At 47.0% G+C, this 27,094-nt stretch overlaps 1 protein-coding gene across 1 annotated transcript in view; it reads left to right on the top strand.

Annotated features, from left to right (window-relative positions):
- The window catches only part of aopep (aminopeptidase O (putative)), a 78,106-nt gene that overhangs the window by 47,219 nt on the left and 3,793 nt on the right, over positions 1–27,094 (top strand). The window contains exons 15-17 of the mRNA XM_086174043.1: positions 13,489–13,605; positions 19,239–19,325; positions 19,421–19,562. Coding sequence (XP_086030169.1) covers positions 13,489–13,605; positions 19,239–19,325; positions 19,421–19,561 — 345 coding nt within the window. The 3' untranslated portion in view covers position 19,562. The remainder of the gene's footprint in view (positions 1–13,488; positions 13,606–19,238; positions 19,326–19,420; positions 19,563–27,094) is intronic.

Raw genomic sequence — 27,094 nt, 5'->3', positions numbered from 1 at the left:
AACACGTGCCGCCACTACGCCATTGATTTCTCCAGTTCTTTGGAAAGTGGAAAAAAAAAGAAACATTCCTGAAGATTTAAACGCACAAAAGCCTGAGGAATAAAGAATGAAAGCGCAGGAGTGAATCACGGAGGCCAGGGTTTGAGTCCGGGGCATTTAGCGAGACAACGAAGCGACAATGAAACAACAGATCGATAAAAGTATCTCTGCGGCTTTGTCATTTTCTGCAGTATTTATCGTGAGAAGTGCTGACCGGGAAGAACGGGCTGTGTGGGAATCAAGAGGCAAACAAGCACCGCTTGATTCGGCCGTTTCTCCCTCTGGCTTTGCATCAACAAGTTGCTGAACCGACGGGACCCGCCAATACGACATCTCGGCCCTCCGGTGGGGCCTTTTCCCAAAATATACTCTCTGGTATCCAAGATAAAGCCGGCACGATCGCATCCAAAAGGAAATCTGCCAATGAAAAGAGGCTTTCTTTAAAGGGCAGCTGTCTAAAAGCGCAAGAAAAAAAATCGAGTCGAAGCGTCTCAGATTAATATCCCCGGTAGCCTTTTAGCACGTGGACGCTAAACGCTGCGGAAACCTTTGTTTTGAAAACCATACGTTCGAAAGAGAGGGGCGATATGCGGGAGCATTTAAATTCATAAGCGGCGCCCGAGTCGGAGATGGAAAGATTTATGTGAAGAGATGGAAGGAAAGGAAACAGGAGACGGTTCTATTTGTGCTGTGCTAATGAGGGAGAGCGAGACAGAAGATGTGAGCGGGAGAATGCCACTGTGTATTTGTCTCATTTATCACTCAGCAGCAGCTCTGGTGTTTTTGGGGTCATTTGAAGCTCACGGCCCGTCTCATCTCGGCCGGGGACTCCCCGCGGTCCGCCTGCCCGCTCCAGTGAATATTGTGCATGTATGCATGCATGTTTGTGAATGGGTCGATATACGGCGGGAGGTTATAAAGACATCACCGGGCCGGGGTTTATGACGCGAGGCCTTTCACGACAGAATTAGCTGCTCGGAAATTCCGCTTCGGGCTTTGCGACTTTAAGAGGCACGCGTGCGCGCAACACAAAGAGCGCAGGGTTTGAGGAGTGATCCTAAAAGCCGTTAGCACCGCAAGCGGTCCTCTCGCTAGCGGTCAGAGGGTCCATCCGGCCGCGGACGACCTATGACACACACACACGTGCACCGGCGCGCACGGACGTATACGCATTTTCGCATGCATTCCCGATCCCAGAAGCATTAAAGTGTCATTAAAGTGCAGCTGTGTTTGTCTTTCCAGCACACATGGAATACACATCAGGGGCTAAACGGAGAGAACGCAGGCCGCCGAGCCGAGCCGAGCCGCCGGCGGCGAATACGCGGATTCTTTTTTATCGCAGAGTCAATCAGAAGACAAATTTTAGGGCATTACGCGTCGCTATAAAATACGTTCTAGCGCGGAGGTCAAAATGTTAAGTACAGCGACGCTTAAGCCAGATATTCTTTCGAGTCATGTTCTATATTAGGGACGGCCGTAAAAGCGGGCGGGTATTTTAGCGGTCGGAAATATATCAACACTGGTTCTCATAAAGCCCTATTTAGGTGTCGCCTCATGCGCACCCGATATTGTTTTTGTGTGTATTTCCGCGCGCGAGTGTTCCTGCGGCGCGCTAAGTGCCTAAACATCTGTCTTTTCCCGGTAATGACCAGGGAGCCGACGGGGCCCTCCAACAGCCCTAATGCAATTAGCCATGTAAGAAACACGCACTCGTGCATGCGTGGCAGCGATAATGTCCGCCGCCAGCCGCGACCGCGCGAAGACGGTTCGGAAAAAGTAAAAAAAAAATCGACGCGTGAAAGTCATAACCGGCTTCGGCGCGCGATCCCTCTCCTCCGCTCGTGGAGAATCGCAGCTGCGTTCATGCCTCGTGAGCGCATTTCCGTCCCAAAAGCGGACGTGTTTTTTTTTTTTCCCTCCCCTCTTTAAAAAAAAAAAAACACGCTGCCTGTTAAAGTGAACAGCAGACAGGTGGACCCGTGCGCACAAACAGCAGGCGCCGGGCCGGATCTCCCAGAACCCGATACTTCATTTTGAGCAAACAAATGCAACCGCGACTTAGCAGAGGGATCACAGAGGAAATGGCGGAGACAACCGAGATTAACGAGAGAAGCCCGAAAGAGTCAAGCGGAATTAAACGCGAGCGAGAGCCGACGCCGACGACAGCGGTAAACACGCCAGGCGGCGCGTCAATCGAGGGATACGCAGAAAAAAAAAAAAGCGCGTCTGACTTTTCAGTCAGAAGGTGCGAGACCTTCCCGTCCCGCTGAAATGAATTGTGTGTTTTAACACAAATGCCTTTTCCTGACGAACACTAAAGTGCAGAAGGAAAAGACATACATTGTCCTCAAACGCACCGCGAGCTGATGGCACCGGTTCATCCGACGCGGTCATTCATAAATTTCCACTCCGCTCCCGCTCCCCCCCCCCCCCTTAAGAAAACAAAAAAACAAAAAACACCTGCGCCGTCTCCGCATTCCTAGGGTGTGTTTGTCTGAAAACGAGGCGTGGTCAGATTCCTGTGTGCAAAGCTATCTCCCGCGGTGTTTATCCAAGACAAATCCCGCCGGTCTCGGACGACGTCAAAGTCCAGGAGGCGTCGCTGGACGCCGCTCGGATTTACACTTTGCGTCCCTTTCCGCGCGTCGGCCGAGCACCTGCCTTTTAAAGGGCACGAGCGCTGACCTTTCAAATGGGTTTATCAGGAGTTTGTCCAGAACGTAACCAAAATACACCCCTGAGTGAAAGCGGGCACTCAGGACTCCCCCTGCGGACTAATCTGCCATTTTTTTTTTTTTGGCGTTCGCCACACTTGGGAGCGGATGGCGGACGCGGGGCGTCTTAATCTTTGCAGAATCTGCTGTAATCTAGACAGTCAGACAGACTCATGTAAAAAACATCGAGCCGCCGCCAGCAGCCTCGCTGCCGGCGACAGCCTCGGCCCCCGAACCCCCCCCCCCAGTCTGGGATATCATGTGATGCTAAGCTGAATGCGGTGTTGTCATAGCAAATACACAAAAGGATTGTCTTCTTCGGGAGAGACCGGATCGCATGCAAAATAAACAAGTTTTGCAGAGTTTTTTTTTTTTTTTTTCTTTCCATCTGTTTTTTCATCGGTGTCTCTTCGTGTATATTTTTTTCTTCTTCCACACTCTGGTGTCGTCTACCTGATTCTTATTTTTGCATGTGTGTGTGTGTGTGTGCGCGTGGGCGTATGTGGCTGCGCAACGGTGTTTGCGTTTTGTCTGTGCTGCAGGTATCCATGTTTAGTCAATTCTACATATCTCTGTCAGCTCAGACCGCTCTAACTCGGACGAGGCTATTTTGCGTGCACACACACACACACACACACACACACACAAAGACGGAACATCAAAGATATCTGCCATTATGTGTGCAGCATCCTGACACTGCTGCAGAAAACACAGACACACTGGGAATCCATAGTCTCTCTCTGAACATGACCTTTCTGTTTAATGGTTCTGGCTATGTTAGTGTCTTCCTGCTGTCTCCTCTTTCTATGTTTTCTCTTTCTGCCACTCCCTCTCTCCGCCAGAGTCATCCTATCCCCCCGTCGCCTCCACCCCCCCTCCCCCCCCCTCCGTTCCACCGCTCTATCTCATCTCCCCTATCTTTCATCAGCGGTAGGTGCTATCGCTCCGAGCTGGAGGTCACGGCGGGTCCGTGTTTGTTTTTTTTTTTTCATCCCCTAAGTATCGGTGTCTTCCGACCAAACGGGTGATCTGTTTTTTCCTTTTTTTTTTTTTGTGCGTCTGTGCGTGAGCGCGTTTGTGCGCGCGCTGACATTTAGCGCTGTAATTGCCTCAAAATGTCCGGATCAAATTGCCAACATTGATTTGCACGAGACGACAAAGGCATTTTTTTTTTTGTTTTTGTTTTGTTTTTAAATCCTCCATATGCCTGTGTGCTTGCGTGTATCTGTGCCCTATTAACCCCGGTTATTATAGTAATTAAGAGCAGCACTCGCCACCGAAAATATTTATCTACAACCCCAAACAACTGTCTAGCAGCCGGTGGGTTTCGGGTTTTGTCTTTTTTTTTGTTTTGTTTTTGTTTTTTTCCCCTCCTAGGGGATGGTATTCGACCGCGACTCCCGGGCCGATCTTCCCCTCAGAGGACCGGGCCAGAACAAATGACACGAGGAAATTAAATCTGGCCGCTTTGCTATTTTCAGCCTTAGTCACATTTCAAAGTTAAGTACCTTATGTGTTAAGGGGTTGGACAGTAAAGCATTTGTGAGATAACCGATTGTGTTGTCTAAGGGTGGGGGTCCGGGGGAGTCAAAGCCACACCGACTGTCAGTATGACGGATTCGGTCTGGATTTAGATTATCGTATTTCCTCAGAATTTGGTTCTTGGCAGGAAGAGGATCACAGAGGGAAAAAAAATATGCAGCGCCGCGAGGAAACCGGTCGTTGGCGAAATATCGAGATAAAGGAAGGACGTGAGAATTCTGATCTTGAATTCGTTTTTTTCCCGTTAAGAAACCGATAGCGTGTTTACGGATCCGGCGAGGGGGAAGACGACCGGCGACTCGTTTTTCGGACGGATTCCGAATTTACATCGTGCGCTATCGCGGCTCGTCGGCGAGTTTCAAAACTCCCGGTCCGGGCGAGCGCGGCTATCCCAAAATCCGTCACCCCCGTCGGAGTAAATGCGCAAACAAACCCGACTCTGTTCTCGTCCGCTCTCTTTGTCTGAGCTGACTTCCAGATGTTCGGCCGTGTCAGCGTTTGCACGGACGCGTTCGTCTCCGACTCGGCAAACAGCCGCCCTTTTGTTCCAGCGGCGTTTCAAAGACCCCACTCTTTTTCAAAGGCAACGCCGTGGCGGCGACCTCGGCCCGATCCGTGACTCCGGCGGGATCATCGGGGCGCCTGCATGGAGGCCGGACGAATCGAAGTGGGGGGGGTTGCCACACCTGGCGGGTGAAAAAGACATCAAACATCGCACAAAAAAAAAACAGGAAGCGTCCGATTCGGGGGCGAGAAATGACAGGACCGTCGGGGGTCACGTCGGCCGCAGAGGAGTTGTTTGCAGCTCCGTCAATAAGGGAACAATGAGCCGAGAAGAGAGGAAGCGTTAATGACCGGGAGGCGAAAGAGAGAGGGAGCTTCGCCGTTTTTTTTTTAGATGGCATGAAAAGCAGAGCCGCGCCAGCGATTCATCAAACGTCCAGTGTTTACGGAGGTGTTTGCGCGTGAGGCGGCAAGAGTTACGAGGAGGAGCGGAATCAAGCTAATTGCCTCGGCGGCCGGGGCCAGATCACGGGAGGGTGTCGTTTTAACGTCGAGGAAACACAAAGGAAGGGCCGAGCGCGATGAGCCGCCGCGTGCTCAAAGTAAGAGCACGTGTCTTCCAGGGAAACACACACTTGAAGTACTTGTTTGCACATGTGTATGTGTTTGACTGATTGATTTCCCCTCGGAGTAAGAAGTCCTCCCCACGGCGAGGCCCGATGGATGCTTTCTTAACTTAACCCCCTGACTGGTGACCCCGCCGCGACCCCCCGGCTGCGTCTAAACGGCGATACTTGAAGGGAGAAGGATCTCGGGGAGGGAACTACCGACCAAAACCGCCGCGGCTTCGTAGAAAAAGATCAGATGATCGCACGAACAAACACACGCCGGGATAATGTATGAATGGAATCCGTCCGCGTCTGCCAGACGGAATATTTGTTCCCCGTCATCCCGATGTTGATGCGAGGGAACATTCCTGACACCCGAACCGCCGCCGATGCTCGTGTTTTGGCGATTAGAGGAGCTCTCCTGTCTCACGCCGTCTGATTCCCTTAATATTATGTTATGATTCCAGATTAGGCCTCGAATTTACAGCCCCCCTCCCCCCGACCCGCTTCTATTCCTTTCTCCCAATCTGTAGCTAAAGCTAAATTAAATTATAAACGGAGGGCGAATCCCAGCGACGATTAGATCGCGGCCGCCTCTAGGTCATCGTCGGAGTCATCAGTCTGCGGCCGGAGCTATCTGTGAGATCATCGCCGCCGCCGCCGCCGCCGCAGAGACAGGTGTGACATAATTCGAGTCGACGACAGCGGCGGTAGGAAGGACGCCACGTGACGGGCGGATCACATGTCTCCGTCTCCACCGCGCGTATTTGTATTACCGTGGGCTCTGACTACATTACCCGAAATTGGTTTTACAAACCCGTGATGTCAGCAAACCCTTTCGCGGTGTGTTTTTGGTGCATGTGAAGCCACACACACACACACACACACACTCACGCAGTATGAATATATTTTCATGTGGCCACTTACCATATTTATAAGTTTTATATTTATAGCTTGCTGTCATTGCTGCTGAATTTTTATTTCATTATTATTATTTTTTTTTTTTGTTTTTTATTAAATTCTCCCACACATGCTTCAGCAAGCAAAAATGGGCGTCTGGTTAAAAGTCTGCTCTGCTAATTTAAATATCACCATCATTTTCATTACAAGGAAAGTAGTAAAACTAATAATTCTACATTAGTGTGAATTGTCTAGCTGTATATTTCCCCGGAATGAGACAGAAAAGGTGGAAATTGGACTCGAGTGGCCACTTTATGGAGTTAAAATAAGAAATTTTCCGTAACTTTTTTAATCTCGGACATCCTTAAGCTCGGAGGTAGCTGTCCCCGACGAACGGTCCGCTCATTTCCCGGCATTTAAAAACGGAGCCAATCCCGGCGGAGCTTCTCCGGCGTGGAACGCGTCCGTCCGAAAGGACGGCGGCGAAGCTGAGCCACGCTTTTCGGCGGACCTTCTACGCCCACGGCGGCGTCTCGGCTTGTCGTCGCGGCAACGACACAACAACAAGGGCCTCTACCGAGAGACCACGCCATCAACGACTGATTTTGAAAAAAGGCTCCGCGAGCTAGTTGGCTAACTGCTAGGTTCTAAAAAAAAAAAAAAAAAAAAATTCCATCTATTTCCCCCCGGCTCTTCATCTTGAACACTAAAATAATTTCCTCCTTATTTTTTAATTTTTCGGGGGGCGGGTTTTATCCCAAACCATCTGCCGCGTTTCTCCGCGCATTTATATTTCGGTGCAGCTGCGCGCGGCACTTACAGGCTAATTAAAAAGTGTAACTCTTCGCGATGCCGCGTCGTAGCTTCGGAGGCGAGCGGCAGCTGCTCGCCGGCCCGGGCGTGGCCCCCGCAATCGCGGCAGATAAATGTTCGGGGCCTTAAATTAAGAGTAAAATAAGCGCGGATAAAAACCAACGGGCTGCGGGGTGGTTTTTAATCCGACGGGGAGAAAGGGGAGCGTGCACGTGAAGGGTAGGAGGCGTGACGGCCAAAGAGATACAGACAGAAGGAGGGACGCGAGGGAGAGAAAGAGTGAAACCTTAGTACCTGAGGCGTCGGCTCAGGCCTTTCGCTGCCGGTGCCAGAATGTGTTTTTATGAGCCTGCGGTCAGACAGAAATAAAAGGCAGCCAAGCGCCTGAATGACATCGAACGCACACACGCGCGCGCGCGCGCACACACACGACTGAATGGCCTCTCAGAAATCACAGTTTGGTTTTATAATGTCACAGTTATTCAATGTCTCCAGCCCCCATAATGCAGTATGACTGAACAAGCACTACACTCTTCCCAGCGCTAGGAGGGGGGAGTGAGAGACGGAGTGGTGGAAGGAGGTGGAGGAGGAAAGAAAAGCATTAGCAACACCTCTGTGTTCCTTTGAAAGGTGCCAAGGGCATCCAGAGAGGTCCTCTTATGTTCTTTGGAGTCATTATATGGATTTTATGGTCAGTTTGTTCAATCGTTGACTTTTTTTTTTTTTTCTTTTTACACGCCCCTCCATTTTTTTTTTTTTTTCCTTTTGACTCTCCATCTTTCCCACCAGCGCGTGACCTTTTTTTTTTTTTTTTTGTCTGTCCCACTCTTCTTCTTCTTCTTTTTTTTTTTTTCCATTTATGACTTCTTCTCAAGCGATTTACAATTTCTCCAGTTGTCGTAACAATCTGCCCCGGGTTCAAAGTCGAATCATTCGTCTTTTCATCTGCGCCGCTTATCCTGCACTCAATCACAAGGCCACATGTAGAGACGCACAACCGTTCACACAAAACATGAAGACAAACAACCGGTCATCCTGTCATTCACACAAAATATAAAGAAATACAACCGTTCACCCTTTCATTCGCACGTCAGACAATTAACCATTCACTCTCCCGTTCACGTTATATAGAAACATACAAGCATTCGCAAAAAACATGTAAACATACGGCCATTTATTCTCTCATTCTCACGTCATGTGGAGCATTCATCCTCTCATTTACACAAAATATAAAGCATTCGCTTTCTCATTCACGCGTCATGTAGACACGCAACCATTCACTCTGCAATTCACACAAAATATGGAGATATACAAGCGTTCACCCTCTCATTCACACATCATATACAAAACAATTCATTCACTCATTCACACATCATATACAAAACAATTCATTCACTCATTCACATGTCATATGGAGACACGACCATTCACATTAAATATGGAGATATATATATATAGCCATTCAATCACTCATTCACATGTCACATATAGATAAACAACTATTTATTCACTCACTCATTCACACGTCATATAGAGACATACAAGCATTCACTCCCTCATTCACACGTGTGAGACATTTATTCGTTCTCTTGCGCATGTCGTATTGACATGCAAGCATTCGCTTTCTCATTCACGCGTCATGTAGAAACACAACCATTCACTCTGCAATTCACACAAAATATGGAGATACACAAGCGTTCACCCTCTCATTCACACATCATATACGAAACCATTCATTCCCTCATTCACACGTCATATGGAGACACAGACATTCTCAGAAAATAGAGATATATAGCCATGCAATCACTCATTCACATGTCACGTATAGATAAAGAACTATTTATTCACTCATTCACACGTCACAGAGACATAAAAGCATTCACTCCGTCCTTCACACGTCAAATACGAAACCATTTATTCACTCATTCACACGTCATATAGAGACATACAAGCTTTCACACCCTCATTCACATGTCATATATAGACAAAAAATGTATTCACTCATTCACACATCACAGAGACAGACGAGCATTCACTCTTTCATTCACGCGTGTGGCATTTATTCGTTCTCTTGCCCATGTCGTTTTGACATGCAAGCATTCACCCGCTCATTCACACATCATTTAGTGACACAGAACCCTTTATTCACTCATTCACACATTATATAGAGACAAGGCAGCATTCATCCTCTCATTCACACAAAACGTAAACATACAACCATTTATTTAATCATCCATGTCATTTATTCACTCATTCACACAAACATGTAAACATAAAGCCTTTCAATCACACATTCACCCTCTCATTCACGTCATATATAGACGAAACATGTATTCACTTACTCGTCACAGAGACATACAAGCATTCATTCTCTTATTCACACCAAACATGTAAACATACAGCAATTTATTCACTTATTCACACGTCACATAGAGACGCACAATCATTCACAAAAAGTCAAATTGTTTCCTTAAAATCATAAAAGCTTTCCAACACCGGTGCGGTGAAAACCAGATATCGGAACCGACCGGTTTGCTCATCTGTGACACGTTTAAAAACCTCTCACCATCTCCGCCTTTTCCTTTAGACTCATTTTATCGCTTTGTTTGTCATTTCTCACGGCGCCGCAGACGACACGCACGTCGAGTAAACGTCCGAAACCCGTAACGCGGGAAACGGGGACGGGAAAATCAAGGGTCGTTTTTGTGCTCGCCGCACGCCGTCGTGGCTTTTCCTGCGAAAAAATTACAGACACTTCGCCGTAGTTTTGTCCCCCACCGCCGTCGATGAATCGTCTGTCGCCAATTTGCGCGCGAGGGGGAGAACGCCGTGAAGTTTTCCGGCCTCCCGCCGAGCCGCGATGGGAGACGGCCGGGGAATAAAAGGGGTTCAGAAGCTTAAAGAAGATGATAAGCTGTTTGGAGAGTGATGGACAAAGAAAATGGAAAAAGATTTTGGACCCAATCCCATCTACACGTTTAATAAAAAAAAAAAAAAAAAAAAAAAAAAAAGGATGCTCTGCTGTTGCCATGGCGATACCGACCCCGGCGATACACAGTGGGATTTTTTTTTTTTTTTTTTTTTTTACATTCGAGTAACCCATTTACATCGTTCAGCGTCTCGAAGGGAGGGACGCGGCAGTGACTCAGCAGACCTGCAGATTTATCAGACAGACCATTTGGCATCGAGTGTTTGGGCTCCTGTCCCGCTCCTGAAAGGGCTTCTCTTCGTTTTTTTTTGATCCACGGTAACACTTTATGGAGCAAAAACATGCTAATTGTTGTTTATCCTCAATTCAAATGAATACAAACAGGAAAATATGCTGCGGCTTCCTGCTGTCTGACTCCTTCGGTACACACACACACACACACTCACAAGCAAGCAAACTATGTTCATGTATAGTTTACGGCAGACGTTGCTTCCTGTGTTTGCTCGCGTCATTGATTTGTCGGCCTCCGATGCAAAGTGTGTGTCCTTGTTGTGTGCGGGGGGTCAGAGGTCGGTGTGCGACCGGAGGAAGTCTGCGGGGATAATTTCCCAGAGGCCTTTGCCGGAGGTGCATCCGGAATGACCCGCGGCGACTGATTGCTGCCGGCATTTGGAGGCGTTCACGTTACTTTGTTTAGTGTGTGTGTGTGTGTGTGTGTGTGTGTGTGTTATGTCTACATGAAAGGGAATCCTAAAAATGTTTAACAGACTTTTTTCTTTTTCTATAACTGGCATTCTTCAGCTCAGATGAACTGTATGGGAATGAAATGCTTATATCTTGTGGACAAACTGTATTGTTCGAGTTCAAATGTGTGTGTGTTTGTGTGTGTGTGTGTGTGTGCTGCTCATTTCCCATGAATCCTTGAGAATAGAAAGGGATACACTCCCCCCTATAGTGGTAAAGTGCTTTCAGCACTGTACGATTAAGGACTATTGTTAGAGTTACCCATGACCTGGTCATGTACTCTGGTGTGTGTGTGTGTGTGTGTGTGTGTGTGTGTGTGTGTGTGTGTGTCTGTCTGTACAAGGGTTTGTGTGCCATTCTTCAGGCTATCCATTAATAAGGGAGTACTCAGCCATGCAGTTCACCTTTTCCACTGTAATTGCACTCTCTCTCACCCTCTGTCACTCTCACTTTCTCTCTTTCTCACACACACACACACACACACACACACACACACACACACAAACACACACACACACACACACACACACACACACACACACACACACACACAACTTGTAAACTTATATTGCTCGTGTTATTCGATTACTTTGTTTTCATGCATGTAGTTTAAACTCATTTGCATTTCCTTTAATTGTCTTCAAACCGTAGCCGGGTTCGGAATTAAGCGTTTTAATTGAAGATGACGGCGCCGGTCAATGTGGAGTGTGTCTGGACCGACCCGAACACACAGGATAGAGATCCAAAGTGCTGAGCATTAGATTGGTTAAATTGCCGGCTGCTGGAAAAGGATTCAGAGACAAATCCTACCAAAGTTAATTGAAATGTTCCACTTCAGGCCTGTGAATTAAAATAAAAAAAAAACAACTCATAATGAATAATTTAGCAGGAAAAAATTACACGAAAATGATATTCATCATTGTCGATAAAATGATTTTTCAGAATGATAAAAATCATAATTTAAAAAAAACTTTTTTTTTTTCTGGTAAAGAAATTAAAACGTCTCAAAATAGCTCTAAAGTAATTGCAGCGTTATAGCGTGTGTGTGTGTGTGTGTGTGTTGGTTTGTGGTCGCTATCGACGGCCTGTCCGCTGCGGAGGCGCCGGGTGTGAAAACGGCGCGCCGTCACGTTCCCGTCCGCGAATATATTTGCGTAACGACGTAGCGCTATGGATCCTTTCGAAATGCGCCGTCATTGATCAGGAATCTGTTTTGGACAAAGTGCAGACATATCGATCGGCGCCATGACAACGCGGAGGCACAACAGGACCTCGCAGTTGGCACGCAGAGATTCACCAGTGTGTGTGTGTGTGTGTGTGTGTGTGTAAGAGGAGTACTTTATTGCTACGGCCTCCTCATTTTTCAAAGAGCGGGATCACGGGTGGGCCCCGAAAGAAAACCTCCAGAATCCAGAGACGGCGCTCCAGAAAGCGCTCGACCCTCACGAAATGGAGCGGATATCGGATTCGCCACGGAATTAGACGCTCATCGACGCGTGTTTGCGCAGCGAGATTGGATGACGTGTTTGATTTGACGCTCTGCCAGCGCCGGTCGCCGCGATGCCTTTTTCTCGGGGAACGCTTCTCGATTCGGGGGTCAGGTATTCCCGGCGGCACCCGAGCGGCCACTTTAAATAGAAATTTGATAAAATATAAGTTGCTCACACGCAGCCACTTACGGAGCGTGTTTACCTGAACGTAGGGGTTCGCCTCTTTCCTCTTCCCGTCTCCCCTCATTGTATTACTCGCCACCGTCACACCGAAACACTCTTCGTACCTATTTTCACATTATTCTCCACGGGCCCCCCCGGCCATTAATTGCATCCCGGTCTGGGACCTGCGGGAGGAGGGGGAGGTTTGGTTTTAACCGGCGGAGAGGCGGGCAAGGCTGGGCACGGCTCTCCCCCGAGGAGAAAGTCACTCTCTCCAATCGCGTCCCGCATCCATCCGCAGAATAATTGTGTAAATTCACCGCTGAGTTCTGGCCGTCCCTGAAGGTGTTAGTCATCACAGGAAAAAAAACAAAAAACAGGGCCGTCGCCTTCGACTTTATCTCAGAGCGGCGGCGATCGGGCGCCGTTCGGAAGCCACAATGAGGTCCCGTTACGGGAAACTTTTCCCTCATTTTGAGAAACGCCAGACGCCGGTTTGGGCCGGGGCTTCGTCGCCGCTTCGCGACCTACAAAGCGACGAACGCTCCGTAGACGTGTTTTTCTTATTTACGCCCCCGTGTCCCCGAGCGGCAGCTTCCTTCGCTTTGTTTCCGCCGCTTAGTTTCACTTTCCTTCGTCTCCACGGCGACCTCCATCCATCCTGCCCGTCATATATTTCCGAGTTGCTGGAGATTCACCGCGTTTACCATAGTTATTTAATTACGACTTCCGCGTACTTTTTATTGTTCCGCTGCGTCTGAACGTCTGCGTCGGCCGACGGACGCTGATGTCATTTTCCCCGGCACCGGGAAAATGAAACTTCCGGATAATAAAAATAAATGTAAATGTCTCCGCGGCGGATCCCACACACTGCGTAATACGCATAATTCTGCCCGGCTTGACGGGAGTTTGTCGGCGGCCGTAATGAATACCCACGGATCGGCGTGTTATTACGGGATGATGTAACGTCTGCGCGCTCGGCGTCCAATTGTTTTTCAAATATTAATCTCGTTTGGTTTCTTTCCCGCTCTCCCTCTCTCCAGGTGACCTCGGACCAACTCGTGCTGCTTTTGGAGCTTCTGTTGGAGGAGGCCGACCTGGCCGCGTCCGCTCTGCACACTCTGGATCGGACCTACGACCTCCGGAACCGGGACCCCGAGGTGAGATCCTCGGCGTTCGGCGAGCCCGGAATCACGCGGATAAATTCTCCTTAATGGCGTCTCTCCTTTTTAAAGCCGCCATTACCGACTGAATCCCACAAGTATTTGCTTCGTCATTTAGTGCCGTGCAGAGTTCCTTAATGGTGCTATTAAGTCCGTCTGCGAGTGTGCGTCTGCGGCTCGGCAGCGTCGGTCGCAGTCGCCGCAAAGGCGTGAGCGTGAAAACCCAGCTGCTCCGTACCGCCGTTAAATCGGAAGATATATCCCTATTTGCATTTAATAATCACGCGTTTCATCACAGTTGAATCCGGACGTTTAAATTAGCGTTGATGTTTTCATTACATACGTAATCGTGAGAGGTTTTTCTTCGCATGGTCGCGGATGATACGTTTGCGGGATACTTTACGATATTTCGGCGCGTCTTTAAGTTTAGACTATGAAAGGATCTGTTGTCTTTTCAAATGATTTCTTAAGATATTTTTGCTGCCAAGGTTTATGAAATAAAAAAAAAAAAAAAAATGCGACCATGACGTACTCGGGAGTGTTCTCGAAAAAGAGTATGAATGAATGGAAGTGGAAAAAACAGAATTCAAATGAGTGTGAATGGTATTTCATTGTATTTTTTTATTCTTCCTCCTTTCTACTATTATCCATTACTGTTATGTTTTTTTTTTGTTGTTTTTTCTTTTGTTTGTTTTTTTAACTTGAAACTCTGGTACAACAATTTCCTTCGGGATAAATAAAGTTGTTCTCATCTCATCTCATGGTGCACATGAAAGAAAAATACAGATTTATGCCTGATAAACGATAATATTCATTCTTGAATCGACAGAAAGTGATATTCAATCGATCAATGCAACATTAATCGTGTTTGTTGTTTTGTCATTACACACATAATCGTGAGAGGTTTTTCTTCGCATTGTCACGGATGATACGTTTGCGGGATACTTTACGATATTTCGGCGCGTCTTTAAGTTTAGCGGGCGGCTTCGCGACGGCGACCCCGCCGGTCCAGATTTGGCCGACGAGAAATCCGGCAGAAGTTCCTGGCAGAAGAGGGGAGACGCTCATCTGCGATTTCCAGGAAAAACAGTCATACTTTGCTAAAAATACACAGGGGCCATTATACGCAGAGACATGCAGACATGGAAAAACACAGACTTACACACACACACACACACACACACACACACACACCTGCATGCGCGTTTTTCAAGGCAAAGGACCAAACGCTAATGTTAGTATTTCCCTTTGAGGAGGTCAGTCAACTACAATATGTTCTATTTATGCTCTCATTCACAGTTTCTTCACCTGGTAATTCCCCCTCCAGCCGTTCCAAAACTTTTCTTTTTCCCCCTGTCGGAACGATTGTTTTCCTTTCGGTTGTTTAATTGTTTTAAACAAAACGCTTCAGTGTGCGTCAAAAACTAACAGATGCTAAGATATACATCCGTAGTAACGTGGATAAGTTGGAGAAACTGAATCTTGCTCACGTTCCACATTCCCATGGCCTCAGGGTCGCTTGTAAGCGCGATATCGACTTCACGATTGTATTTTTATCGTCGTAATAACCAGAGCAGTTTGGTGAGCGTCGTGAATTTTTGCCGCGGATTTTTGCTTTCAGATCCAGGGTTTCGCTTTGCAGAATAAAAAAAAAGACGCTCCTGGCGATGGAAAAGCTAAAGACGTCATTTGCTGCTGGATGAGAGACGATTCCAGAGAAACGGTCTCCACTCACAGAGTCATTTCATCACCTTGCGGTTCCAAAGCGACTTCACACACACACACACACACTCTTGCCCAAGAGCCCCCCGGATGGAACCGCCAACCCGTAGGAACGCCCGCTCCGAGCGCCGAATGATGAATCCCAAATGAATGTTGTTTACCCGCTCGAGTTAACCGTTCCTGTTTTGGTTGGGATTTCTTTGCAGTCAGCAGAAAACAAGTGTTTACTGTTTAATAACTATAAACATTCGATCTCTTTTGGACTCTTTACTTCCTGTTTTTACAAGCCGATCCCTTTGGGGAGGGAAAGCGATTTATGTGGGAGAAAATCAAACTTTAAAAAAAAAAGCTCGACTGCCGGACGACCCGAGCGAAGTGACGTTTCCGCGACGGTGAAATTTTCCTTCTGAGGCAGACGGTCCAGACGGTGCGGGATTTTCGTAAAAACGTGAGTTAGCCGTTAGCGGCGCGAGTGACGGTGAATACCGGCGCGGGTTCCTCTGTGAGCCGGAGCATGTGTTTGCATGTATGAGAGGAGAGTGCGTGACTGCGGGCCACTTCCCTTCATATGAGCCTCATGTGATGTGCGACGCTGAGTGACTGCATGTGGGTGCGCACACGTGTGCTAACTTGTGTGTGTGTGTGTGTGTGCATTTCTGATTTGGGGCGGGGGGGGCTCGCTAGCATGTGAATTGTAGGCCATCTGTCGGTCAGATACATAGGACGCATTGTGCGCCGCAGCCCAGGTTCAAATTGGCTCCAGTAACCGGAGTCTCCAATTGGCCACGTCAACAAGCATCGGCTGGATAAGGGGGGGATATTTGAAAGCTAAAAGCTACCTTAAGTATTTTTTGCAGCCTTAATCTGAAACAGAAGTGGCTGGAACGGTAATTACGGTCGTCTCGGGTCTGGTTTGATCCCCGACGTGTTGTCGAGTAAGGCGACGCCCGGGCGGCTCGGTGGCGGCCCGACGCTCGCGGTTCGCCCGTTCTGACTTTTCTCTTTATTTGTCTTCCGTCAAGACAAATCGATACCTGACCCCTGCGCCGGATTATTTTCCAGTCCAAATGATTCACAGGAAAAAAAACACATTCTGGCAAATTACCTTAAAACGGCCGTGACCGAATGTTTTCCGAGCAGGTTTAAAGTTCCGAGCGCGGCCGCCGCGCTTGCGATGTTGACGTGACGAGCGCGACGCCGATTGCGGGGCGAAGGTGCGGCGCGGTAATAAATTAAGGAATGTCACTGCGTAAATGGCGCGGGGCCGTCGGGGGGGAAAGGGGGCCCGGCGAGAGGAAGCCGAGTAAAAGAAAAGGCCGGGGGGCGACGAGAGGTGCGAGCCGGCAGCTGCTCTGCCCCAGGGCTCTCCCCAGGAATGTATCCGAGCGAAGGGAACAGCTGCTGGTGGCCGTGCAGGCCAAAAGAGCAGGGCTGGTACCACAGGGCACACACACACACACACACACTGCATACACTGGTGTGCAAAACACACACACACACACTCATGCATCCTTGTGGCATTTTGGGTTTTTATGATTTCCTCCACTCGCGCCGGATCACCGGAGGTTTTTCAAAATGGAGTCCGGGAATCGGGCCGCCCGTCAGTCCCATTTTATAACGAGCAAATCATTTGCCCTAAATTATCGAGCGTTCGGGTGTAAATCCCCCGAGATGGGCCGAGAAGCGAGCCTCGAGAAATATCCTGAATTTTAAAAAAATGCAATAGATGTCCGCCGCCGAGCTTATGCTCATTAGAATTTTCCACCGCAAAGACGATACCGCGTTCTTCATTTGTCTCCCGGCCGGCCCGAATCAGGTCCCCGGATTCGCTCGGCTCTCCTCGTGTTCGAAAGCCGGCGTCAAGCGACCGCGCCCTCCGCGTCAGGCCGCGGGTTCCCATCAGCGCGTTTTCCAGAAGGTTCCCTGGAACCGGATCACCTTTTACCCAAGTTGAGGCAGCGCCTCGAGAGAGATTTCATCCCCACCCATTCTTCCTCCGTCTCCTCGGGACGGACGTATCCATATCCATAGGCCATGAGTATCAACGCCTGCGCAAATGCAAAGACACACACACACACACACACACACACTCACACACACACACACACACACACACACACACATTCATGGTGGATGATGAGGGATGATGGTTAAGGCGGGGAGGGAGCCTGTCTCTGATCTTTCCTGTAACCGCGGCAACAGAGCCTCTATTGATTTTCAGGGAAAAAGGCCAGGCATCAGCTTACACACACACACACACACACACACACACACACACACACAAAGTATACTGTAAATGTACCTGCACACAAGCAAACACAAACACACAGGTACACACATACACACACAAACACACACACAAATGTATACTGTAAATATAAACGCACACAAACACACGTGTACACACACACACACACACACACACACACACACACAAAAGTATACTGTAAATGTATCCGCACACAAACGCACACGTACACACACACACACACACACACACAAAAGTATACTGTAAATGTAACCGCACACAAACAAACACAAACACACAAGTACACACCTACACAAGTGCACAAAAGTATGCTGTAAATGTACCAACACACGAACACACATGTGCGTACACACACACACGCATGCACACAAAAGTATACTGTAAATGTACCCACGCACAAACACACACAAACACACACGCACGAAAGTATAGTGTAAATGTACCTGCACTCAAGCACACAAGTTTACACACACTCACTCACTCACTCACAAACACACACGCACACACCAACGCAAAAGTATACTCTAATATATCTGCACACAAACAAACACATACACACACACACGTACGCAGAAAAGTATACTGTAAATGTACCCGCACACAAACACACGCACACACACACATATAAAAGCACTATCGCACCAAGGTTTGCGGTCAATCACTCGCACACACACACACACACACACACACACACACTATCGATTCGATTCATGCACTTCCTTTGCCGATGATTAGTTTACATGTAAAAGTTCGGAATCCATTTTTTTTATTTTTATTTAAAGCCTCCGAGGTCCTTCTTCTCCATCAGAAGAAGCTAAATCTTTGTCGATCAGAAGCGTGCGGTCGCTTCTCGCCAGTGACCTTCAGTTGACAAACAAGCCGTGAGATTCAATTTGCTTCAATCTCACTTTGTCCGTCGCGGCGCCGTCCCGGAAATCAGGTCCGCGTCGGAACGGGCGGGAAGGTCACGCGAGGTTATCGTAAGGAGGACGGTCGAGCGATTCTGGCGGCGCCCCGAAGACATCTTGGAATCGATGATGATTCGTTTGAATTTCCACGATCCGAATGTTATTAAAAATGCGCCTCTTTCGGTGGTTGGGATCCGTCCAAGACGCTCTCACACCATCAAGTAATAGAACACACATTGGCAGCCGCGGCTCGCGGCTATGAAAGGATCTGTTGTCTTTTCAAATGATTTCTTAAGACATCTTTGCTGCCAAGGTTTATGAAAAAAAAAAAAAAAAAAAAAATGCAACCATGACGTACTCGGGAGTATTCTCGAAAAAAGAGTATGAATGAACTGGAAGTGGAAAAAACAGAATTCAAATGAGTGTGAATGGTATTTCATTGTATTTCTTATTCTTCCTCCTTTCTACTATTATCTATTACTGTTATGTTTTTTTTTTTGTTTTTGTTTTTTTTTTTACTTGAAACTCTGGCACAACGATTTCCTTCGGGATAAATAAAGTTGTTCTCATCTCATCTCATGGTGCACGTGAAAGAAAAATACAGATTCATGCCTGATAAATGAAAATATTCATTCTTGAATCTAGAGAAAGTGATATTCAATCGATCAATGCAACATTAATCATGTTTTTTTTTTTTTTTTTTTTTTTTTTATTCCTGTTGTGACGCGCAGGTCCGACACCGCTGGTGTGAGCTGGTGGTCAAACACGCACACACTCATGCTTACGACCAGGTGGAACACTTCCTGCTTCACGACCAGGTAAATAAAACTGGGCTTTTTGCACGGCGGCGTTTCAACCCGAGTCCAGCTAAGAGTCTGCTTCGTGTGTGTGTGTGTGTGTGTGTGTGTTCCAGGCCATGGGCGTCTACCTCTACGGGGAGCTGATGATCTCTGAGGACCCCGAGCGGCAGGCTCTGGCTCGTCGCTGCCTCGCCACGGTCCGGGAAGAAATGGACCAATCGGCGCGCAGAGTGGTGGAGGAGATGGTCCTATGAGGTGATTTCTCTCCTCCGTGCCGGTCAACTTTTTATTTATATTTTGAATTTTTAGTTCATGGAGTTCTAACGGAAAGCTGAGACATGATTGGTCACCTGGTGAAACCTGGCGGAGGGGTTCGGCTAATTGTTAGCCGCCGAACGGCTAAATCTCCGCTAACGTCGTTGAAAGAGCGTCCAGTCGGACTTTTCCCGCCCCCTCCCCCCGATAACGGCCCGTTCCTGGAGTCGCTCGGCACATTCCTCCCTGATCCCGCTGTGCGCTCGCGCATGTTTGTCGACTCCGAATGGGGCCTTTTTTTTCCTGCGGTTTCACAGCAGCGCCGTCAGGATGTGTTTGTCAGAGAAGGAATTCGGGAATGTGTTCCTCAAACAAACGAGGAGGGGGGACGGAGAAAGAGGCAGAACGGGTCAGCGAACGTTTTCTAAGGGGCTCGGGGATCATCTCGACCCGACGCCGGATCATTTTTTAGACTGCTGACCCTGAAATTCCTCCTGTGTATAGGTGTGTGTGCTTCTCGGACCGGCGCTAAACGCGGGGATGAGGGGGAAATGCGGAGCTCGAACGCCCGAAGAGAAAATGGAGAAAGTGCATTAGCGGAGCCGAGGCCGCGCTTTTAAGGCAGCGTAAACATTTGCGTCCGAGAGACGAGAAACGGCGGATTTGTTTCGTTCGAACGATGAAAACGATCCGCGGTCGTTGGCCTTCGCGCCGCATTCTGAAAAGCATTTTCAAGAATTGTGATTGGATGGTCGCGCCTTTCCGCGATCGGGTTTCGCCCGTGATGTAACCCCAGGTTGCGAGAAACACCGAGCCAATGTTTACATCCCAACTGACCGCGCGCGGCAAATGTACGCACACGTTTTAGTTATAGATGATAAAGCTGCCTAGTTTCATTTCTAAAGATAAATTTTTATTGTTTTTTTTAGCACATTCCCTCACGTCACAGTTTCACCAGTAGTCATTTTTCTCACTTTGTCAACAACCTTCGTCTCCTCCAGAACCAGTGAACAGGCTAATGCTAAAATGCTAACATATAAGAATAAGAATAACGTTATTTATCCTGAAGGAAATTGTTGTGCCAGAGTTACAAGGAAAATATAACCATAATGAATAATAGTAGAAAATTGTATACAAATTAAAAAAAAAAAAAAAAAAAGGAGAATAAGAAATACAAATAAACTATAAAGTGTCTTAAGTAACAAGTGAAAACTACAAAGTGTCATACAAGAGTATGGAAAAAATATTGTACATGTAGCTGTTATGAAATATTGCACATATATGCAAATATATGCTATATAAGATATGAAAATGTTATTAATCACGAGGGAAAGGTGGCTCTTAAATGACAGTAACAATATACCATAAAGCATCAAATAAGTAATGCATAAAAATAAGTGGTTTGCATAAAGTACAAAGTAAAGTAAAATAATGGTTATTTACATTGGGAGTGCTGCTGAGGTTGTATTGCACCAGATAATGAATGTAAAGATAGGAAATGATTAAATGCAATTCTACATGATAGTAATTATAATTATAATATTAATAATAATAATCATGAAAAGTGAAAAGCAATATTGCACACGACAGTGAAAATATTGCATTGATAAAAAAAAAAAAAAAACATGACAGAAAAATATATTGCTATAATATGCTAAAAGGCATAATATGTCAAAATATGTTGTGTGTATGTAAATGCAGATGTTGCACATCTGCTCCGCTGACGCCGACACGCTTTCGGACACAAACGCTCACGGCAAAGCGGACTTTAGGAGAACGACACGGAGGCCGAGACAGATTAGCGGATGCCGGCTGAAGATGCCGCGACTCCATTAGCTGAAATTGGCCTCAGAAAGACCGAAAGGAGAACACGCCCGTCGACGCGAAGAGAGTTTAACGCAAACGACGAAGGCGCGCGGCCCGGGTCTTCGTTTCGAAATGAAGTTAGCCGGACACCCGGCAGCGCGGAGGTTAAAAAACACGCTTCATTTGTGGGCCATAGCATTGTGGAGCCCCTCCCTGCGCCGGCCCGGCCTCGCAGCTGTGTTATTGTCTGCCGGACCCGAATCACGCAGCCTGAGGTCAGACACGGCGGCACTGACCTCACTGGTAAATACCTGTCCACATAAAAGTCACTGACTTATGGCGCTAAATCCTTTTTTTTTTTCATCTGTCACAAGACAGGCTTTTATCTTGGCACACACACACACACACACACACACATACACACCGAAAGAGACAGCTTTATGCATTTTCACAGGATGTGAAAGGCTTTCTAGACAAGTGCCCCTGCATCTGGCTCAGTCCTGATAAATCTGAGTGAGACCGACACACACACACACACACACACACATACACATGCGCACGCGCGCGCACACACACACACCGAACAGCGCCTATCTGTCTGTGCCGGCAGATTTCTTGTCATCATCCTTCACTCCCTCGCCGCCGCTCCCGGCGGAGCCTCGCCTACGAGTACAGGAGGAATGAAGTAGAGCATCAAAAGATGCCAAAGAAAAAAAAAAAGCAAAAGAAAAAAGCAAAAGCGGCATTAAGAGATTAATAACTTTTACTACGGCTTCCCCTCGGACCGACGCGAACGGGCCTCGGCGAACGCCGGCGGTTGATCCGCGCCTCTCAATCCGGGATCTCTCTCCAATTAAAATGATGAATAAGGCCGATCCCCTCGCCGCTCTTCCACGTCGCACTTTCGGGAGACGGATTCATGCTTTGCCTCTCGCTTTCCTCTCCCTCTCATTGTCCTCCTTTTTGAGGAGAATAATCACACACACACACACACCACGCCTTCCGACACAAACACACCTTTGTACGGCGGGATTAAGCCGGGAAGGGGGGGGTAACTGAAACAACATGTCTGTCAGGACACACTCCTAAAAAAAGTACAGCCCTTCAAAGGAGAAGGGTGGTCTCTCACTGTCCTTTATTCTCCCCCTTCACACACACACACACACACACACTCACACACACCGGTACATGCCTCTGGAATCCCTCTTGATCCGCTTAATGAGGGGCATATCGCCGGGTTAGCCGAGCGTGACAAATGGGAGAGGGGTAACCAAGGAAAAGAGTGTGAGAGCGAGAGGGTTGGAAGGGGTGGGAGGTTCACGTCTGGATGCTGCAGGTCGGCGGTGGAGCGGAGCTGGAGAGGAGGACGTGCCCACATGGGCGGGAGGAGGTGGGCGGTTGGAAGGGAGGAAGGAAGGGGGGCAAGACACGTCTTGATTTTCATGTCTGGGCTGTGAGGGTTCCTGGCGTGCTGATTTGTGACTTATGATAAAATCACATTGCCAGGGATTACCACACAGTCCTGACCCAGACGGCTGCCATGGCAACTTGAACCCCCGCTGCACTAACACACACACACACACACACACACACACACACACACACACACACTTACTTTTCTTGCAGAAACTTCAAACTAAAGAACGCATGTTAATTGAAGAGAGCTTGTGATCGTGGATGATTTGGAAGTGCAGAGGCGAGAAAGGGCGATGAGGGAGGGCGGGAGGTGTGTATGTGTGTGTGTGTGTGTGTGTGTGTGTGTGTGTTATTCAGCCAGACAGACAGGTGTGGTATCCTCTCTCCAGCCAGGCACAGAGCTTAGCTGATTGGTGAACAGTGATTGATTTCCTCTTTGTTCACAGTGGCTAAGTTCTGCACCTGAGCGGAGCGTTTCCCCGACCGGTGCAGACGGGCCGCCGCCGCCGCTCGCCACTCGCCGCTCGCCGCTGCTCGCCCGTACACAAATACCCCCAGCCCAGACTTTGGGATTCTCAAAGATGTCGCACATTTCAGAAAACACCCCAATTTGGGGGTCATCCTCTCATTTAAATGTCATGAATAGACGTCCATGTTACACACACACACACATCTGAACATTCACTTTAGAGCAGGGGTGGGCAAACTTTTTGGCTCATTGACTTTTTTAAAATTTAACAGATGGGCCGGGTCAGCGCAAGATACGATACACATAGAAAAAAAAAACAAAAAAAAACGCATTTGTTAATAGTACATATTAGACTCGTCTGACATTTGCTCTGAAAATAAAACCAGCTTGGTTTTGAAGGTTCTGACGTTTGCTTGCATTTCATGCACAAACAGTTTTTTCCCTTGTTGCTTCACCTGCAGCTCATTCATGTGTCAGTATGTCCACAGTAAAGGCTAAATCACAAAGCTAATCTGTGTCATTCAGCTCAGGAAAATTCTCAAGTAGCTCCAAAACTGAAATAATCTCCTGTTTATCTTCTGCTCCCACATTCATTGATCCAGTCAGTCAATCATTCACATCAAGTATGATTTCCGTTCCAATCTTTGGCGGGCCGGATTAAAAAGACCAAGGGGCCGATTGTGGCCCGCGGGCCGTAGTTTGCCCACCCCTACTTTAGAGGGTGAATGTTCGGCTGTGTGTGTGTGTGTGTGTGTCTGTGACATGGTTTGGAGCAGGGGATGTCAAACTTACGGACCGACGGCAGGATTAAAACTGTTTGCAACCCTGATCCATCCTGAGAGATCATTTTTTGTAAAGCATAAAAATAAGCTACCTTTCTTCAATTCAAGAAACTATTGTTATTGTGCCGTTTTACCCGTTTGACCCACTCGAGAATAGTTTTTCCACCATGTGCCTTTTTTAGCACGCGAGCTACTCAAAAATGATCCACCAAGTATAAAAATGCAACATATTGAGAATTCTGTCTATATACAATATATGTTGGAGTGCCTTGCATAACCATCCTGCACAATCAACCGTACATTTTCCTCTGATGACTTGCACTGACTGGAATGGGACGTGCAGTCCGGAAAGTAGCTGCTGATATCCGACCTCAAGCACACTTCCTTTTTTACTCGCTGCAGTTCATCTGTTTTGCTTCCTCCACTTCCGTACCATTGATTCATAAATGTTGAATTCTTTGGCGGCCACTTTACTCCCGTCATCTACTGCGTGCCCGATGGCCTTGAGTGAGCACGTCTTTTAACAGATGCCATTTTTTGGGGGTCCTCATCCACATGAATGTACAGTAATATTATGTTGAAGCGCAGTTGGAGGTTTTCTAACATTGTCTGACGTTGCAGCCCATATTCAACCGATTTATTACCACGTCTTCCCGTGGCATAAAATAACATAAAATTGGTTGGAGGTCAGTAAGCACAACAGGCCTATTTTTGAGAAAATGTAAGGATTTTAAGTGCACCTTATATATTTTCTATCTCCTCTCTCACACCAGCTAACTTCCTCTCTCACTACATCCATAAATCTTCTATAAAGTGCACGCGGATGCAGACTGATATTTGACGTTATGAGAAAATAGCAGCAGTTTTTCTTTCATCAGTTAAGTGCAAAGTGCAAAGGTCAGTACCGTAATGGTGCAGAGTAGAATTAGCGCGAAAAAGAAAAAAAAGCAGCGGGGCAGTTCGGGGGGCGACGCTCACAAGCGAACGGGTGCGAAAAGGGAAGTGAACTTGGTAAATATTTGCAGGACAACCGTCTTTATGGTAGTAAAATAAGCGACGGTTACGCACAGGAGGAACCTCTGCGGTTTGCAAATCACTCTGGCGTAATAATCGCCTCCGAATGTTTAACGTCCCTGAAATCATCCGACGTATTTTCAACACGGTCAGCGTTTTCCAGTCGAGACATTCGGGAGAAAGAGCTTCGCGAAACTCGTAGCGGGTGCTATTGATTTTCTTTTCGTGGCCAGTAAATCGGCTTTAGATATCTGGTCCGCAAAGCCCGGGCCGCATGAAGGTTAAACGGAAACTTAAATGAAAACCAAATGAATCCTTTGTGGAATTTTGTATTTCAAGTAACGAATTACGAACTGAACTGCGGTAACGGTTAGCCACTTGTTATTATTTTTAATATCTATTCAAGCCCACTCAGAATTGACTTTCTTGCATCATTTTGAAAATGCCGCTCACCAGGAAGCGTCCCAGGTGAAAGATAAATAAAACTTCCCCGAGGTTCGAGCCCTTTCTCGCTCGGGGAGTCGAAAATTCAAAACACGTCCTAATGAGCGGCGCGCCGAGGCCTCCTCTTTACCGGCTTCGCTTTTTCTGATCTCGCCGGTTTGAGTCTATCTGGTTCTCTCACGGCTAATTAGGCCTGGGGAGACGCCGCCGCCGCCGCCGCCGATACCCGACATCGAAATTTCATCAATCCCGGAGACGAGGGCCGGCGCCACCGCCGTACTGCTGCTTCCTCGTCCGTTACTACTTTGTAATACAATAGTATTTGAGCATTTAACGAGAAAAAATATCACATGGGCCGAGTAAACTTAGCATTATATAGTCAGATGAATACATGAATATACTATCATAGATGGCAATTTAATTAAAAATTCAATGTTATTCTGTTTTATGCCCCAAGACCATAGATAGCAGCCCTGTGCGGTTCCATCATTAAGAGGAAACAGTTTTATAATGGAGAGAAAAGTGAGAAACAAAGAACAGATTTAATAAGGAAATATTATTTTTCAAATAAGTTGATACCCTCAGATAGCGGATAGAGGTGTAGATACAAGTATCAAAAAAAAAAAAAAAAAAAAGAAAAAACCTTGAAAAAACACATGAAATTTAAAAGAATTTATAAGCCAACAGCTTCGGATGCATGGTTTTGTTTGTCACAAAAAAAACAATAAGATTAAATTCAAATTAAATTTTTTGCAACGATGTGACGGAAACACCCTGAAACAACCTGAAAACGTTGAAGACGGTTTTTACAACTTTTTTTTTTTTCTTTAAATAAGCTAAAAGTCACGCGGATCCGTTTGAGCTCAGATTGGTATCGACGACGCGCAGATGAGTTTAAAGGTGACGCCGATCTCCGCGCTCGGTTCGCCGCGTTTGAACGTTTTCCTCCTCCATGACGCTTCGCGGAATGACTTCATAAAAAAAAAAAAAAAAAAACCCTCGTGACTAAACGCTTCTTTAAAGTCGCCCTTAAAAATCCCACATGGTTTTTAAAAGTTCAGATGGGGTCGGGATCCGATCCGAGGGTCTCCAAAACCGGGTTCCCGCAGAAGGCGTTTCAGCGCCAAACACGGAAACCTTGAAACAATTTTCGTCATTTAATGACGCAGAATTGGGGTTTATCGGGGACGGTTTAGTGTTTCCACCATTTCCGCCGTTCTGAAGAAGCGCCGCCGATAACAGTGACGGCAGGAACCGAGTTTTCATTGTGATCGGCATTCTTTTCATGTCTTAACGCAGAACACAAATCTAAAGTTTTTACTCTTTCTGTCATATTTGAATACCACATAAAATGAGGAAAAGATTAAACATATGTAGGTTCATTTGAAACATTACATTTTATTCACTATTAAATTTGAACTTCTAAATTCACAACATGTGAACAGGAAAATACAGTGAAATTAACAGTAAACTGTGATATTATTTAGAAGTACAAAGCTCTCTTTCTGTCATATTTGAATACCACATAAAATGAGGAAAAGTCCATCTGGAATAACATTAAACATATTTAGGTTCATTTGAAACATTACATGTTATCCACT

The sequence above is a fragment of the Fistularia commersonii genome, chromosome 26 (genome assembly GCF_037954325.1).
Source record: "Fistularia commersonii isolate RoL2024-O1a breed Wild chromosome 26, RoL_Fcom_v1.0, whole genome shotgun sequence".
NCBI lineage: Eukaryota > Metazoa > Chordata > Actinopteri > Syngnathiformes > Fistulariidae > Fistularia > Fistularia commersonii.
Note: the sequence above shows the minus strand (reverse complement) of the source record. Positions and strands in the feature narration are given on the sequence as shown.